The sequence below is a fragment of the Diabrotica undecimpunctata genome, chromosome 10 (assembly GCF_040954645.1).
Source record: "Diabrotica undecimpunctata isolate CICGRU chromosome 10, icDiaUnde3, whole genome shotgun sequence".
Classification (NCBI taxonomy): Eukaryota; Metazoa; Arthropoda; class Insecta; order Coleoptera; family Chrysomelidae; genus Diabrotica; species Diabrotica undecimpunctata.
This window is the reverse complement of record NC_092812.1, coordinates 27,119,631-27,139,107: the sequence shown is the minus strand read 5'-3', so window position 1 is coordinate 27,139,107 and position 19,477 is coordinate 27,119,631. Positions and strand designations below refer to the sequence as shown.

At 32.9% G+C, this 19,477-nt stretch overlaps 1 protein-coding gene across 1 annotated transcript in view; it reads left to right on the top strand.

Annotated features, from left to right (window-relative positions):
- LOC140451663 (uncharacterized) overlaps window positions 1-19,477 on the top strand; it is a 102,559-nt gene that overhangs the window by 67,001 nt on the left and 16,081 nt on the right. The window contains 2 exon segments of the mRNA XM_072545507.1: window positions 9,563-9,568; window positions 13,483-14,941. Coding sequence (XP_072401608.1) covers window positions 9,563-9,568; window positions 13,483-14,941 — 1,465 coding nt within the window.

Genomic DNA, 19,477 nt, shown 5'->3' with positions numbered 1-19,477 from the left:
CGATAATAAAACTTGTCTCATTTCTTTTTTGTTTTATTTATATATGTAGAAACAACAGTCAATAATAATATCAAATTTAGACAAAACAGGGTGAGTCCCCCAAACATTTTTCGCTTATTCACGGTTTCTATAATTCCTCTCCTTAATTGAATACCCTATCTAAATTACCACGAGTCGCCACTGCCCACACCAACAGATATTTAAATAACCACTCCAACCACAACGTAAACATCAAAAAAGGAATTATCAATCTAATATAATGATGGAGCCCGAAGCGCTTGCTCTAATGAAAATGCAATTCACGAATAAAAATCCCTGCTAGCAAAGGTTTTGATCAAAAATGACTGCTCATTGTCATTTATAAACAAGAAGTTTCACAAGAATGAAGAAAGGAAACAACAAAACACCACAAGCAATCCAGACGCACTCACAAGACGAGATTCAAATATGCCAACAATACTATATGCAAAGGGCTTGTCAGAAAAATTGAAAAGGCTAGGAAATAAGTACAACACCACAACATTCAAAACAACCAACACACTGAGATCTATCCAGTCCAAAACTACACCCTACAACATACAAGAAAGGTCACAAAACAGCATGTATAAAATACTCTGTGAATACAACAATTTCTATGTGGGAGAAACAGCAAGACCACCAAGTGTGAGGATAAACGAGCATGAATCATACATCAAGAATAGAGACTTTAGAAATATGCGTCAATATCCATGAAAGAAAGAGACATGAAAAAGAAGAGACAAAGAAGAAGCGAAGAAAGATGTGTAGCAAACCCATCAGCAGAATGTAGCCGGCTTTAGTTGCCAATACTAAAAGAACTCAATAACAAGAATATACAAAGAATAGCCGATTAATATACTGTTTGAACCTACACCTGATTTTTCCTTTTTCCGGTTTTCCCAATTTAGATCTTTGTTTATAGTCTGTTCAATTTTCAGGTCTTATTGTTAATAAACAATGGAAATCTGATAAAAAGGTCGCCAATGTGAGTCCATAATACTAGTATATGGAAAATGAGTCAATACTCAAAATCTTAGGTAGTTTTTATTTTTTATTGATTGTAAATTGTGGGCGATCGGTTTTATATATAAGGTTCTTGAACTCCTAAGTGGATCATAGAGCTTCAGTGAAAACGCGCCATCGGGTTCTATTTTGCGCTAAGGCCTTCACCTCATTCCAAGACTTTCCTTGGCCTCTTATCTCGTCCATGATGGATCTTCTCCAAGTTTGTACTGGGCGACCTCTTTTTCTTTTCCCTTGGGGATTCCACTCTAGGACAGTCTTTGCGATACTGGAACTATTTTTTCGGAGTGTGTGACCGATCCAACCCCACTTTCTGGACTTAATTTCATTTTGTACCCTTTTTTGTTCGGTCAGGTGTAGCAGATCTTCGTTTCGGATGGTGTTAGGCCAGAATATACGAACAATTCTTCGTAAACATTTGTTAACAAAGACCTGCAGTTTGTCTGTGAGGGTGTTTGTCACTTTCCAGGTTTCACATACGTAGAGTAGAACAGACATGACATTTGATCGGAATATTCGGGTCTTTGTCCTTGTAGTATACTCGCCAGATCTCCAAACAGGGTTGGGCGTGCTGAAAGCTTGTTGGGCTTTTCGTATCCTCATACGAATATCGTCTTCTGTACATCCGTTTTCTGTTATGGCACTTCCAATATACGTAGTTTTCCACATTTTCGATCTGCATATTGTCGATAGTAAATAGCGTGTTGTTCCTTGCATTTATTCTCATGGACTTGGTTTTACTAATATTGATTTTCAAACCTATTTTATTGGCTTCAGTAGAAAGTGTTTCCAATTGGTAAGCCAGATCTTGGAACCTTTGACCTAATAGGCAGATATCGTTGTTGATATCAATTGTTTTTTATTATTAAAAGAACAAATATAATACAAGACAAAGAGCAAATAATCTTCTCATATTTTCAGTGCAGTTTATACCTGGCTTACAGACATTTTAACGACCCCCTGTATACCACGGCTTGAGTCGCTATCATTCTATGACAAAACGTCACGTTTTATGTCAAAAAACGAGCCCACGTAACACAACGGACCTACCTAGTATACAGACTTTTTAACGACCCCCTGTATACCACGGCTTAAGTCGCTATCATTCTATGACATAAAACTTCACGTCTCTCTCAAACACATTGTTCCTATTCCTATAGTCATGGCCGTGTTGTACATCTAGTCATTCCTAGGATTGCGTGAATGGGGGATGGTGGTTTGCAAGATTGCCTTTGTTAATAGAGCATTTCTTATATCTGATATCTCTTAGTTTTTATTAAACAAAGACTAACATACTAGGGCCTGATGATGAGGCATATATTGGAAGCCTTGAAACCGGTCGCCCAAAATTTAACATCAATAACAAATAAAAACTACTTAAGATTGTGAGTATTGACTCATTTCACATATACCTACTAGTAATGGAAATATGATTTTAAAAAAAAATGCTATCTTGGTTCCCATTGGTCATAGATTTTTTTAAAGGTTGTGTTTTTTCACCATCTTTTCATGGAGCCTACTTACAAGCGAGTGACATAAAAAATATCAAAGTAATTATAAATGTTAATAAGCTAAAACGTCAGCCCTTTTTCAACCGTTTTTTTTTAATAACAATTGTGATAAAATGTTAGTTTTTTTTTAATATATCTTGACATTGAAGGCTCAAAGAATCGATTTTCATGTCATTTTCAAAAAACAAAGTTATTAACTTTTATAAATTACTTCTAAAATTTTTGCAATTATTATCTCGGGACAATCGTGTACGTACTTTAATTTAGAATCTCTCAAATTGAAGAACTTTTTAAGATCTACATTTATTTGAGCCATTTTTCGATAAAAAGTATAAGAAACTAATTTTTCCTACCTATCTTTTAGAACCTTCAAAAGCCTGTATAAGATTTTTTTATCTTTTTTGTTTCTTTATTGGCCCATTATAGTTACTATATAACGTTGCAAACGTGTTTTGCTTTTGTTTATTAATAGACTGATTTTGTAAACCACGTTTTTGCCGTTGACAGGATAGGCAACACTAAATACATTAGTTTGCTTGCTTTTTGACACACTTTTTTAGAATTTATTTTTCACTATTTTAATCATTTTTAGTTAAAAAGTAGGTATACAATAATCCTGCTTTATTCAGCCTCATCGCCGTGTTAGTTTTATTTTTATTAATTTTTTGCTTAAAGCGATCGTAGAATGACTGTTAATATGAGTTTGATCACTGAGGTGCTTCTCGAGAATTTTACACGTTGTGATGTTAATGCGTTTGCGTTTTTTACAGCATTTTTCTGCGATCAAGCTATTTTTAACAATTTCTTTTAAAATATAAAGAAAAATAAATAATAAAATTACTTTATTTAATTTTAAATATATTAATGGCTGTAAAATTTGCCTTGTATTTGGTTAGCTGTTCACAAACTATCCTTAACTTAACTTGTTAGACCATTTTTGGGCCGTTTTCGTAAGTTCCGTCCAGTATATTTAGCTTAAGATTTTGTAACAATATTTTTTTACGGGATAATGGTGTTAGACACTAGACACATTCCTAATGCCCAAATGGGGGACCAAGTTCTCTTCTGTTTGGATTGCCATACCTTAGTCTGTTTGGGTTGGCGGGTGGTGTTTTATTTACAACCTACCGCTGATCTCAGGACCGGTTAGGTCCTGTCCCTATCCCCCTCTCGTTCTGTTTTTGTCCTACTAAGTTATAAACCTCTTTCTTCAAGAGCCTGCCTCTACTGTTAAAATTTTTATCCTAAATATATATTATTAATCTTTAAATTCTAAATAGGACAATAAAAATGAGTTATAAAAATACAAAAATTAGATCTACCAAATGCACACAAAATTAAGTAGGTACTATAATCGGTTCACAACTTGTCGATAGCTCACTACAAGTTTAACCCTAATTAGAGAACTGAAATATAGAGAGGATAGGTAATACGATGTAATAGTAAAAACCAACCTGAAACTGACGGTTTAAGATGTTTTCGACTAACCCACCTTGTATCTGAAGGAATACAATACCTTATAATCCGATTACGAAGGTATTGTGAATGGTTACAGCTGATCGGCCAGTGTCGTAGAGTATATAATTGAAACATTTATTTGAACTAAATAAATATATTTTTTAAATTGTACTTACGTAAATTATATTTTTGTTTTAATAAAACTTCTTTATTTTATTCAAAAATAAAAAGTTTCTTGCCATTTGTAAAAGATACATTTATTTAATTAAGGGGAAAGGCGCCAAATGTCGCCTGGCAAAAATGTCAGTGTGTTTTAAATGTATCCATTATTTTCGAATCCAGAGAAAACTAATAAATATTTTTGAAAAATTACTGAGGGCAGAAAGTCCCTGAAATTTTATTTTAATATGTTATGTAACAGGGGTGAAAATAAAAGAGAAAATATAGTATAATTTTTAATTGAAAATATTGCATGCAAAAGAAACTTTTTATTTATTCTAATAAATATTTCATTCTGCCTTTAAACTTTTCAAAAATGCTTTTTAGTTTTCTCAGGATTTGAAAAAAAATGGATACATTTAAAACACATTGAACATTTTGACAGGCGACATTTTGCGCCTTTCCCCATTAATACCTTACGATTACAACTACTATTACTTACCTTATATAATTACGATTAGAAAACTATTCAAATTCAAAATAAATAGGATCAACGGAATCCGAGTCGTCTGGAGGGTTAATAATTAGCGGTTGTGTCTCTACGGTCGCATCAATTATGTTATCAAGATCCCACATTTTTTTCTTCTTCTATTACATGTCTTACTGCATCTTTCCAGTTTTGTTCTGTAATATGTTGTAAAGACTCGTATAACAATTCACGTACAGCTTGTATTTTATATGACGTATTTTTTCTAGTCACATAACTTTTCATTTGTGCCCAAATGAGTTCAATTGGATTTATTTCGCAGTGGTAGGGTGGAAGTCTAAGGACTGCGATGTTTCGCCTTTCCGCCATTTTTTCAACTACGTATTTTTTGAACTTAGATTTGTGTTGCCGGGCAATTTTTAAAAGTTCTGCTTTTACCATTCCATCTTCGTAAGGCAGATACTTATTCCGCAGCCAGTCAAGCATATCCTGTTTCTTCCACGCAGTCGTTGGAAGTCTTTCTACTAGTCGTGAATGATAAGGTGCATTATCTAATACTATAATTGAATTTGGTGGTATGTGTTCAATCATCTGCTCAAAATACTCTTCGAAAACATCAGCTGTCATCTCCTCGTGATAGTCTTTTGTGCTTTTGGACTGAAATTCCAACAAACCATGCTTAACAAATCCTTTTTCACTGCCAATGTGAGAAATTATTAATCTACTGCCTTTACTAGAAGGTGGGGAGATACCAGTAGACCAACCTTCCATAAAGGCTTGCCTGGAGCTTAATATATTTTTATCTCACCAAATGAGTATGAGCTGAGTTTACCCACGTTTCATTCTGGTAGAAGATTGGCCTTCCTTCAGCCCGGAATTTTCGTATGGATCTTAGATAATTTCTTCTCCAACATATTATCTCTTCCCGGTCAATCAAAAGTGATTTTCGGTCTGATTTCTCCCACCGGAAATTTAATTCTTTTAAAACTCACCACAATTTAGTTCGTCCGATATGAGGAAAATTCGGGTCGTCTCTAACTTGTAAAGTTTTGTTTAGGTTTGGTATTTCTTTTTTGAAAAAAAAAATCCATGAAATTTTCCTTCGAATACCATTTTTGGCAAATTATATTAGTATTAAAACACTATTAATATTATATATAACAGTATTAAAACATTATATTTTTATTTAATGAATAAACACCTCAGGAACGCCTATGATGATACAAATTTTACGACCGTTTTATGATTTTGGGGCACATTTCGTGCTCTCAACAATTTGTGATCAGAGAATAAAATAATATATAGTCTAAAATTATGAAGTATAAATGTTTCAGGAATCAAATAATTTAATTGGGTTAATAGAAAAACTGAAAATATGCACGGTATACCCAAATGTTATACAAATTTAAAGATCTCTATTTAAAATCAATTGGTAGCTATTAGATTATTGCACGATTACTAGTTTTCAAAATCGATCTTCTTCAACTACTAACAGATTTACATTGCATGCATAAGTCCTTATAATATAATTTTACAGTATCTTGGCAACGCCATAACTTTTTTCTAGATTCTAGAGGAATCATACCCAAATAGTTTCTGCCATCTCGGAAAGTTTTGGCAAAAAAAAAACGGTTCCGTGTGAAAAACCAGGGCTGAAAATTTAAGCCCTTTTTATTTCTGCTTCCCTGAGGCCCATACTTTTCTAACAATTAATACGAACAAAATGAAACAAAAATCAATTTTTTAATAGTTACCTGCTATTATCTTATACACCTACTACAAATCACTAGAAAACAAATTGTATACTAGGTCACAGTATCTTTAAGTTGACCCTATAGGTTGTCGATGCCATATTTACCTCCCTTTTTCCTCATTAATACTTCCTCTGATTTTATTTAATTTATGTTTGAGACACTGGCAGATAAGTGCTTTAGCTTTTGGGTTTTTGACTACGTGCCTATTTAGTTATGGCGTTATGGTATTTGTAGTGGTAACTTCATATTCAAATGAACATTCCAAATACTCTGTTTTTGGCCTACTAAGTTTTAAACCTTTTTTCTTAAGAGCTTGTCTCTACTGCTTCAGTTGTTGGCCAAAATCAGTATTTCTTACTAACACTAACTGCATTATCTCCATCTTTATCAGTTTCCATCTTGGTCCATACTAATATCAACCTACTTTTCTGACATATTCTAGTTAAGCGTCTCTCCTCAGGTCTTCTTTGGTCTTTCTCTGATACTTCTTCCAGAAAGTAGCACATCAGCGATTTTTCTTATTTGGTGATTAGCATCTCGACGTTGAACCTGCTTGAAACCTTTTAACTTATGGTCTATCATTTTGGCATCGATTGGTGCAACTCCTAGACTTGCAGTAAAATACCCATTCTTAATTTTATCCTGTGTTTATTACCTTTGTTCTTTTCTGTTTGGTCTCCTGAATGGCTGCATTATCTATTTCATATTTGTCCAAAGTATCTGTTAGATTTTTTAGTGCTCCTGCATCAAGAGTCTCTAAAAATTATTCTTTTTTTTTTCAGTTTCAGTCGATGATTCTTCACTTTCAATATGACTTAGTTTTAGATTTTAGATTCCAATATCCACCTTCTCATCTACCTTCCTATATATTATTTTAATAAATTATAACAAATATGTTCACCTTATGCACCTTATCCTCTTTGCAAAGAATTGCCTATTATATTTACAATTTATCATATAACGATACACTCAAACACTCAATAATCCACCAAAAACGCACGCTGCGGAAAAATCAACTCATACTGCCTCAAATTTCGACTTTAAGCCGCGTTTACACGATGACAATTGTCATCACGTGGTTGCGGATTGTCGGAGGCCAGTCCAGTTGAACGAGAAGATGTTTATACGGGGCCAACTATTGCCATGGCAGTAGACAGTTAAAACATGGCCGACTGCTCGTCATCTGTTGTGTCCGGTGAGGGAACTGGCAAAAAACAAGACAGCACTACTGGCCTACACCGTTCACACGGCGCCAATTGTCGCGACAATTGAAATTTCGAGTGGTGGGGGGGCTCACTGGGCGCAGCTCATTGTCATCAGTCTACTCCCGGAGACAACTGAATTTTGGGCCAATTGTGAGGGCAGTTGGCAAGACAATTGGCCTGAAGTGTTTAGACGAAGACAATAATTTCATGCCAGTCAGTTGTCTTCTGACAATTGTCTCTCCAATTGTCATCGTGTGAACGCGACTTAAATATCAGAGTCATTATACACATGTCTATGACGTTAGCGTACCGGTGACAGAGTCAAATTATACATTATTTTATGGTATTTCTGCAACTTACATTTAATGCTTTTACTAACTTCTACCGTTGATTGAAATATTATTTGTGGGAAATATCCAATATTTCAATCAACGCTTCTACTAGCTAACTTGAATGATTAGTCTCTGAGCCAGGGGGTTGAGTATGCACTTTATGTCCCCTCGGTACGTTGACGTTTTTTATGTTTTTAGTACGTAGAATCGATTTTTCGAGGTTGCTAGGCTGAAAACCCGTCACATAATTTGTTACTAAAAATTAAATTGTTTAAATGATTATATCTCCTAAACTATTAGAGATATTTAATTTTTCCAAAATGAAAATTGTTCCTTTTAAAAAATTGAACACAATGGCATTTGGTAAACTTAGATCCGAGTGCTAAATAGGCATTCGATGGGGCTGTTCCAAGTATAACTCAGCTTTTACATCTCTTATAAACAAATTGATTCGCAACTTTTATTGAAATTTTTAATGTTGAATTTGAAGTGAAGTTTTTTTTAAAGCTGAAACAGTTAGCTTTAAAATGAAGGGTTTTGTAAGTTTATCGCACGTATTAAGATGGTATTATCACAATGTTAAAACTGATATACTTTTTAATGACTTGTCATGACTTACTTGGTAACCTGCCTAAAATTTGGTATCGTGTAATAATTTTTTGACTTACGTACAAAATAACTACGTTAAATGATTAACTATCCAAAAAGCTTTATTTTAAGCAAAAGTTCATTATCTATACTGCCGTAATTTTTAAATTAACTGTACCTAAAAATAAAATTACAATTAAAATCTTTCATCTAGGGATTTTTTTGATATTATAGTAACAAGTTGTCATTTTGGTAGTGAGAAATTAGTTCGGCTGTCACTTAATAGATGGGAAAATAAATGGCGACAGATTTGAAAGTCAAACAAGGCCCAAAATTTCTCAAAATGTTTACTAGGGAATTATACTGGATTTTACATAATAATAGATTACATAAGCTCTAGCGTGTCAAGTGGGGTTTATCTAAAAACAATTCCAGTTTTATTAATTTCTGGCAAATTTAATTTTTATAAACACAAAAATATTATATAATCATCGATTAATGTTTGTAAGTATATTTAAATATTTCCGTAAGTGAAAAAATTATTGAAATTTAATTGAGTAATAATTAGGAATGAGATGAAAATATGAAATTTTCCGAGGACAAAATTTCCCCTGTTGACATTCGATATGAAAAAAATTGTTATTGTAGTGACGCTGTTTTTCTTTTGACTTACATATTGTAGATTTATTAGAAATACTGTTCTTATAAATAAATAGTAATTGTAGAGTGACGGGGCAAAGTGAACTAAGTGCCAAAAAACATTTTATTGGGAAAACACAAAAAACCGTTTTTGAATCAAATTTATTGTCGTAAATCGTTTATTTAAAAATAAAAACTGTTAAATTAAGTCATTTTAAATATTAAACATGCTTTAAATATAACACATATTACAAAAAATGAAAATGATAAAGTGCTTAAACTGTCAAAATGTTTAAAAAATATTGTTTATTGTCATCATCGAGAAATTGCAACATTGCAGTAATGTCTTTCTTTTTAGATTCTTTTAAAGGTAAGGAATTTGGAAGAGAAGACAGTGTAGCATTTTTGATGGTAGTGGCAGTAATGCCAGGTTTTAGGACTATACAACTTTCACACGGTGCTAAATCACTCTAACTTTTCTTGTACATGACGGTCCCAGGGTTGTTCTTTGAAACTCAAAAAACAACAAAAAACGTTTTCTCGTCACGCATGTTCAGAACTTTGTAAGGACGCGAAGGTCTCGCTGTGACTATCGCCTTCATAACATCGTGCATATTAATTAGCTTGCATTGTCTTGCTCTTTTTTCGATTAAAGCAAAATCCCGATCTGAAGCTGAGAACGAATGACCTGATACAAGAAACTTATGATCAATCGTTTCAAAAACTTCATGGCAGACAAGAAAAATGTACAAGAACAAAAGCATTCTGTTTTTCAACTGACCTGCACAGTTATCACTCCAAACGCACAGATTTTTTTTGTATGTATTGAGTAGTCCACAGTTTAGTGTTTGTAAATGGCAAGATGCCATTTGGTTGCCTCCTCTTCCTGATTGCCCCTCATGCCAAATACACATCAATCCATCATCTGTATCAGCCACGTGAATACCAAAGTTGTAACCAGATATTTGGCGGGAATAGTACATACTACTGTGAGTTAGTTTGGGTAACGAAAAAACTTTCTGCAAATCCATTGTTATGGTGCACGTGTCACTTACTGGCAAGGTGCTTCGTATAAAGTCGCTTTTTATAGATGCGAAAACAGCTTCTACTTGGCGGTGAAGTAACTCAAGTTTTGTTGTCCCTGTTTTCTTGGTTGCTGGGTCAGAACTTTTGGTTGATATGCTCAGTTGATCGCATGTTTTGCAAGTATCCACTCGTGGTCGACGGAAGGATAGGTTCGGAAAATCCTTCAAAAAAACACTTCGGTAAAACTTGTGTGAAATATGAGTACAAGGATTCTTTTCTTGAAATGCCCTGAAAAGCCTATACACATTCAGATCAGAGCTCAAATACTCTTTGTCCGACTTAAGTCGGTTGTAATGACTGACATCTCTAGGGAAGCTATTAATATATTGTTTCACTAAACGACGATCATGGACAGTGAATTTAAACATTTTTGCACCACCTCGCTTGTCTGTGTACATGTAATCCCCACTTTTTTTCTTCTTGACAATGGTTGTAATCCTTTGGGGAGTAACAGCAAAAATCTTCATGAATGTCTGTTTACAAACTTTTTGTAAACCTCCCTTACCATCAGGAACAGTGTAACTCATAGTGCATTGGCATCGGCTCTCTGAATCATCATCGTAAGTACCATGACGACGTCGTGTCACCGGAAGTATCTGAATCAGTTCCATAAGATAACTACCCTGTGCATTTAAATCCAGTGAATAGTAGGACTCATGGAGTTGCATCTTCTCTATTCCAGTCAGTTCCTTACAATAGCTGTTCTTACATTTGCATTCAACCTGAAAACAAAAAAAGCAAAATATAAGGTTACATTGCAAATATTGGTTTTTGTTGCTAACGTCATTATTGCACACATACTCGAAAATAAAAATTAATACTAACCTCATTTTTAGGTTTACGTCTTGCCGGAACTAGTTTTTTAAATTTATCGGTAGTGTACGAATTTCCACTAACTCGTGCCTCACTCTGTATTTTTCTCTTACGTTTTTTGTTTTTAACTGTTTCATCACGACAAAATGCTTGTTCATTCATTATTTCATGCAAAATAGAAATTTTAACCTTAAAACGACACGTTCCCGAACGTTTATAAGCAACTACTGACATGGAACAATACTAATAAAGAAGCATGGCACTTAGAACAGTTTGGCCGGACACGTCCGAAGGACATACCGCTAGCTTGATCATGCAGTCAATTTTTAAATTAGGTAACAGTAGAATAGGGACTTAAATCACAGTGGGGCTATTGGCGATGGCACATAGAACACTTTGAGTGGAAAAAGTGATTTTTTGATTTTTTGGCACTTAGATCACTTTGCCCCGTCACTCTACAATTCAATCTTCATTCACTTTAGAATTAGCATAATCCCTCTTTTGATCATTATTTACTTGTATTTCAAACAAATATTTTTGAGCAGGTAAAAAATTAAGAATTACCGTCTGAATGCTGTCTAATTACAATAAGTAATAAAATATTTCCAAATGAATGAACGTTTTGTATCTATTAGTGAGAATTTACCCTTAGGTATATTATCAAAAAGCCTCTTTTGTTGAAGTACAATGGTCATCAAATTATTATAAAAAAGTATTTGTTATTGATTAGAGAGATTAGTAAAATTTTGTTTATATTACATTAGCTTTTCCTCTTCTCATAATTTTCTACACAAAAAAGAATGAAGAAGCATGATTATTTTTATTAAATTTGAATTTAAAAAATCAGTAAACGTTAGAAATTAATTAAAAATGTGTGGGGATAGTAGAATAGTGTTTTTAGAAACTGTTTAGTGTTTACATCTATTTTCAATACTTAGAATTGTTAAAAAATATTTAGTCAGTCAATATTGTATAGGAAACAAGACTGGTATACTTACACTAGTTAAAATGTTTATAAAACTAAAAAAACAACATTCAAAATCAAAACAGCAACTTAACCTCAAAGGTAAATAAACAACAACACAATACAAAGTTATATCGAATGATCCAATCATCCAATTCGAAAATTAGAATTTGTGAAACTTCAACTAATAACTAATATCAACTTACATTGAAGAATACTGCCGATTGAGAGTAAACTGTACCGATCGTAAGTTCAAGTACTTGGCATCGCTGTCAACAATGTCGCTGTTCGGAGAATGGACAGTGGAAGTGTGACGTCACAACTGTCAATTACTTTCCAAACAAAAGTTGAAATGTCCAATCTCAAGACTTTTTAATTTCTATAAAGTTAACATTTTGCTTCCTCTGCTACTTTTTCTTTTAAGTATAGTGTTTTTTACGATAATACCATCATAATTCAGTGTTCTATTTCTATGAAATATAGTTTAAAAGTTTAAATTAAAGACATTCTAACCTTACTTTATTGATACATGCATTTTATTGCTATTTTTATAAAACAACATGCTTTATTATTTACACAACCTTGTAAAATTGTTGTAGTAACTATTAGAATACTTAGATATTGCTAAAAGCGGAAAGATTCTGTAAAAAAAATGAAAAAATAACGAAAAATACAAATTATCCACACTAAACAAAGTTTGTTTGGAAAGTGAAACTGACAGATGTCAATAAAATCTACGTCATCACTTCCACGGTCCATTAAATTTAAAATATTAGAACATGATGTACGTGCTGCCATCTACTCAAAGAATTGTTAAACATTAGTTTATTTGAATACCACTAAGCTGAGTTATACTTCGAAAAGCCCCATGGAATGCCTATTTTGCAACTTTTTTCACGAAATTTGTTATAACTCCGGTTCTAACAATCAGATCTAAGTTTGCCAAACACCGTTTTGTTCATTTTTTCAAAAAGAACAATTTTTATTTTGGTAAAATTAAATATCTCTAATAGTTTAGGAGATACAATCATTTAAACAATTAATTTGTTAATAAAAAATTATCTACGCACCAAAAAACATAACAAACGTCAAGGTACCGAAGGAACATAAAAGTGCATACTCATCTCCTGGCTCTTAGTATGATGTCTAAAATTAACTAACAGCTTCTATTCTTAAGAGGATATCTACTAATCAAATCAATTGAATATTAAAATTAATGAAAATATTGTTTTATATTCCAGTACATGGAGGTCGATGAGGACTACAACATAATATGAACAATTCCCTATTTAGATGTAGTATATGTTTTTTAAATTAAAATGCTAACTTAAGGTCGAACATGTAAACTAAACTTTATGTAATGTTTTTTATAGGCGAAGATAGATGCTGGTAGTGAACCAACAATTTTGAATAGTGCAATAAAGACTACAAACTCACTTGTAAAGAATCCAAACACTGTAACTTCTGGGCAAGGAGGTACGATCCTGCAGTTTATTTGTAAATCCTCTTTACCTAAATTTCAACAAGCTTTTGGCAAAACAGTTTATCAAAGTAATACTGAATCGGCAGAGTCTCCAACAACTGTAGTAGAATCTTCAAATACAAATAACACTGCTGAGACTAAAAAAGCAACTGTTACTACAAAAACTGTACCTGTAAATGTACAACCTATCCAAGGGAGTGTTATTTATAGTCGACAAGTACCTGTAGGTCAAACTATCAGTTTAATACCTCCTGGAACTACAACTCGCCAAGTGTTCAGAATTGCTACTTCAAGTCATGAACAGTTAAGTTTAGTTAAAGATAGTGTTATACATACCAAAATGAGCGCACTTCTGGCAGCAGCTTTGCAAGGTAGACCAAAAAATGCTGATGGGGAAATTCAAGTAAATTGCGAGGAAGTTAAAAGCGTCACCGGAAGACCTACTCTAGTACAAGGTGCTAGAATTGTAAAACCGGTACAACTACAGTTACCTGCTAATGTAGTAAAAGCAAATCCACAGCCGAATTTAAGTTCAACAACGTTAGAACAGTTAAGAGAATTCGACATGGTCTACAAACAAATTAAGGAAAGAAGTAATCCTAGTACCTCTGAAGCCAATACAAATTCAGGAGAAAGTCAAGAAATTACACCACAGAGAATAAGTGTGACGTATGTTAACCAGTTACAGAAATATACACAATTATCCCCTGTTGTTGTAGTGACGACTTACAATAACTTACAACCTGTTGCATCGCCTGCTTTAAGTGTTACTTCCCAAGGAAGTTCAAGTCCTTGTGTAACTCCTGCTTCTACACCTACAATGCCAAAAATCGTTACTAAAAGTTCAAAGGGAAAAACGTTAAAAACCTCTCCCAATAACAACACTGCAGCAGCAAAGTCTTCACCAATTCCCAAACCTCAGCAAAAACCACAAGAAGACGAACATACGACCCAAAGAATTTTCGATATATTAGCTGAATACGCAGAACAGTTGCGAAATTCTCCTGACCTAAATAATAAACCCGCACCAAGAAGAAGGTCTAATCCACCTACGAATCCTAGCCAGAATTCAAAACGAAAAAAGAGTTCTGGTGTTAAAAAATCTGGACAGTCAACCACTACTATAGATCTCGACGCCGATGACTTAACAATTGGTAGTGAGGACAGTTCAGGAGGTGTAGTCCAGTTGTCGGTAACAGATGACGAGCAATCACAAGCCTCAGCATCTGTTGCAACAGAGTCGACTGATAACGCAAGCCCACCTAGTTCTAGACCTCTAATTATAGCCGAAAGTGGGCCTTGCAATAACCAATCCAGAAACCTCATAATTGCCGATTCTAGTGTTGGAGAAGCTTTGAAAATGCCAAACACTGCAGTGATAGTCCCTGGCAGCTATATTATGCCTGTTTCGATGGTAAAAGGTAAGTCTGTCCTTCCTTTCAAGGAAGCACCAGTTACCACTATCGTTTGTTTTCAAATTGCACATTTGTCGAATTCGTACTTTTATTCAATTGTAACTGTAGCATGTTTTTGTGCTTCTTGTCGTTTATATGCTTCGCATGTTTGACCTTATTACTTTTAAAATATTTAAAAAAACATAGCTAGTTTTTCGAGAGTTGTTTGATCAACTTGTTGATATATAAAACGTACTGGCTGTACTTAATACATAGTTCCTACAAATTTGTTTATTGGCTTTATATTTCATTGATCGCGCTTATTTTAAATATAATGGCATCCTATCATGAAAAACTCATCACAGTCAACCAAATCGGCACCTTCTGAAGAACATGTAACAAAAATTAGCATTTCTTCATTATTTTTTAATCAATGTTCAATTACTATGCTAACTAGCTAAGACGAATAATTATCACATATCATCACAGTATCGCGATCGTGCTTATTTCAAATATAATGGCATGGCATCCTATCATGAAAAACTCATCACAGTCAACCAAATCGAAACCTTCTGAAGAAAATGTAACAAAAATTACCGTTTCTTCATTAGTTTGTAATCAATGTTCAATTACCATTCTAACTATGTATTTAGCTAAGACGAATAATTATCACACATCATCACAGTATCTCTATAAACATCACATTCATTATTATTACAACTTTGAACATAGACGTTCATAGAACACTGATTGGCACCTTCTAAAGAAAATGTACAAAAAATTAGCATTTCTTCATTATTTTTTAATCAATGGTCAATTACCATTCTAACTATTTAGCTAAGACGAATAATTATCACACATCATCACAGTATCGCTATAAACATCACATTCATTATTATTACAACTTAGAACATAGACGTTCATAGAACACTGATTCTAAAAACAGGCTTTGTAACCGGTCGATAATCAAGTTTTTGACACCGTTTATGTACAAACTTTTTTTAATAGTTGGAGAAAATAGATTTAGCTTGTCTGATATAGGTTTTAGGATCGAGACTCGCATCAAGAAATTTTTTTGTTATAAAATAAAATAAACTTAACTTCTTGTAAATAATTTTTTAAGTCTGCTTCGATTAATATCAGTTTACATAAAAGTGTAACCACTTTTAATTGATTAGTACTACGATATTGTAATAAAATTGAATTATTGTCCGATTATTTTTCTTTTGTAAGTCACAATTCAAAAATTGAAAAAATACTCGATTTGGATTTCGATCACAGTTCCTCAACAATAATAACCATATGTTTTACCAATCGATAGAACCTTGTTGCCAGAGTTTGTATGAATTGCGCGAAAAAATTTGATTATCGGTTCCTCTATCGGCTGGGTTACAAACATTGTTTAGTTACATTCGTCTCCTTATGTGAACATCTATATTCGATACTAAGACAGATTTCACCGTCGTCTGTATTTTTAGTGGTATTGTTTCATTGATTATTTTATTTCATTTTTTAGATTTTATCATTATTTCTTCTACCCCGCTTGTTTGTGGTTTGATTTCCGTCGACACTTAGTTTCGTTATTCTTTCTGCCATTGTCTACCTTTAATTCTGTTATTTCTCTCTTCTACTATAAGTTCTAAGTTTTCTCTTATTGCACTACACAGATTTTTGTTTTGACTATACAGTTCATGCTATTTAACATCACGATTACATTACAAGTATGCGCTTTTCTTTCGTTTGAATTTTCTTCATGTTATTTTTTCATGTTTCATGGTCATTCTTGAAGACGCCGATGAGACAAAGTGATCAGTTTTTTGCCATTTTTAAAGAGTTTAAGTAGTTTTACAATGTCAAAACTATTAGTTATTACAAAAAGCCAATATTTCACTATGCCTTTCATTCAGCTCTTTTATTATATTTTTAAGTATTATTTTGTTAGTTTGTTTATTACTCAGTTATTTTATGTTATTCCTTAGTTTAGTTTGGTTTTTAACCTCAAGATAACTTGATGCTTAGTTCTCGGAACTGTTTTAATGTTAAGTATATTTCCATCACAGCTCCTGAATGAGTACAAAAGTTCGCGTATTTGTTGTTTAATTCGAAGTTTATTTTTTATTTTACTTATATTATTAAATAATTATTGATAAGGTAGGTACACTACGAATATGAATCAACTCAGGAAATACAATTTTTAACATACATTAGTTTTTATTCGTTTTAACCCTGTATTGCACGAATTTTAAATATGGACACTCAAAATTCTTTCTTGTATGTACATTAGTTTTTATTCGTTTTAACCCTGTATTGCACGAATTTTAAATATGGACACTCAAAATTCTTTCTTGTTTTGACATAGTTTTGGTGATAAATTTAAAAATTTCTCTAGACTAATTTTTGAGTTGCCCCCTTTTTGGAAAATATGGAATGTGTATAGTAGGCAACATTATGCAATAAAACATATAATATATTAAAAATTCAACATGTGAAAACTTTATTCTGTATGAAAATTCTCAAAACAATTAGTAGTTGTAGTAAAGCAAAGAAATATTTTACATTTTTTGGCATTGAACTTTGTTTCTTTACAATTAGGATAATTACATCATCCTTTTCGTTCAAAATATATAAGCCAATGATCCATTTGATCCTTTCTAACATCTTCGCAAGGAATTATGAAATACAGATAGATCTCTATTGTCAGACTGTATACGAATCATCAATAGCACCATCTTCATCTAACTCGCTGTCGCCAGAATTATCTGACCCTAATCCTATAATAATAGTTTCATTTCTACTACCTCCATTTCCATAAAATCAATTGACAAAAACCTGAGCTACTTCCATTGCGCGATGTAATAATGTTGCCTGAAAGCAACGTCCATTTAAAACTAGATTTGTTATTCTAATTTTAATTTTGTACTCACCAATTGTATATGAATTAATTATCTCATAATTCTATTAAAAAAAGCTTAGAGAACTTTGTGTTTAGAATAAAACTTGCTAAGAACTTGTACATCGCAAATTACTGACAACATTTGAAAACTGTTGGTGCAAAAACTTGGTTTGATGTACCGACAGTAAGGGAGTTGCGCGATCACTTAGATATAATGCGTCTTTGACTACACAGTATGCACTTAAAAATCACTAAAAGGTAAAATATTAGTTTTCTAGCGTGTGTTGCCTGAAAGCAACGTTATGCAAAATAGGTTTAAATACTTTCGCATCTCTACGTCCAACTTAAAATGTCAAACTAATACAAAAATAGTTACATATTACATACAAAATATAGATTTGTGTTCATAATTAATTCCAAAGTTGATTTATATTTGTTGTTTTGCTTATTTCATTTTAAAAACATAACGAGCGCATCAAGTTATTTTGGGGTAAGTTTTCGTTTTATTTTTTAAGTATTTTTGTTTTTAAAAATATAGTAATCCACAGTAATGCCGAATATTTTAACGGATTAAAGGGACGTGTCGCACATTATGAGTTCCTTATATAAATTGCCTTTTGAAACAGATTCCCAAAATCATGTATATTCGGCACTGTCTTTACTATGTTTTAATTCCATTTATGTTTATATTAGTGTATAAGACTAGGAGTTTCTTTGATTTAATCGTCAATTATATGCTTCACCTAGTTTTTGAAACACTTTAAACTTATGTTTAAGTTTTTGAAAGATATGTTAATTCTTTCTCGTTTGATTATTTTTGGAAAGTTGATATAATAGAAGTATTATAGACACGTATATCTGAGCTTATTACATTTGCTAATGTGCAATATATGTGCCAAGGAGGTAAATATTTTGTGTTATGAAAGTTTGTGCGGATATATAGAGAACAACTGTCTTGTAGAGTTTTTTAGTATTTCAGATTACTTCAGTTCATGCATGCTTTTATTATAATCTAATTTCTATTCCAGTTTACTTTACGTCATGAACTTATTAATTTTGCGTTGTGAAAAACGAATATGATTTCGAGAGCATGTCGATATACAAACCAGTATTAATGAGCAAGCATAATTTCGTTCCAACGATCTTGGAAACTACTTTGTTTCGATTACTGAAATGTCCCGATAAAATATTTATCCAGGCCTACAGCTCCACAACTAGTTACATGTTACTTCTAAGTTGTTGGAATTTGTTAGGTAATACTGTCACTAAGTTGGGTAGCTATCATATTTTGTTGTCCGAAAATCCCTGTCCTTGAGAGCTTCCCAAGCCTCCTTTTCTTTGCCTTTCAAAGCTCTGTCAAATGGTGGCTGTTTCATCAGTTGACGAATTTGTGGCCCTACAAAAATATGTAGCTTGTTTAACTTATGCTTCAGTTAATGAAAACAATTTGTCCCATAGTTATGTAAACGCATGCCTTTCTTGATTCATTCCTTTGAAATTTTTCATCAAACTCAGCTTGATATGTAAAGATGAAAGTAAAATATCGTTTCTGTCCCCGAAAGTCTCAGCAACGACATTCTTTTCGTTTTTAAAGCAACAATGACTTTCAGATCACTACAGGTTTTCTATTCGTGTTCATCATATTCATCATATGTAGTCTGGACCCCAGA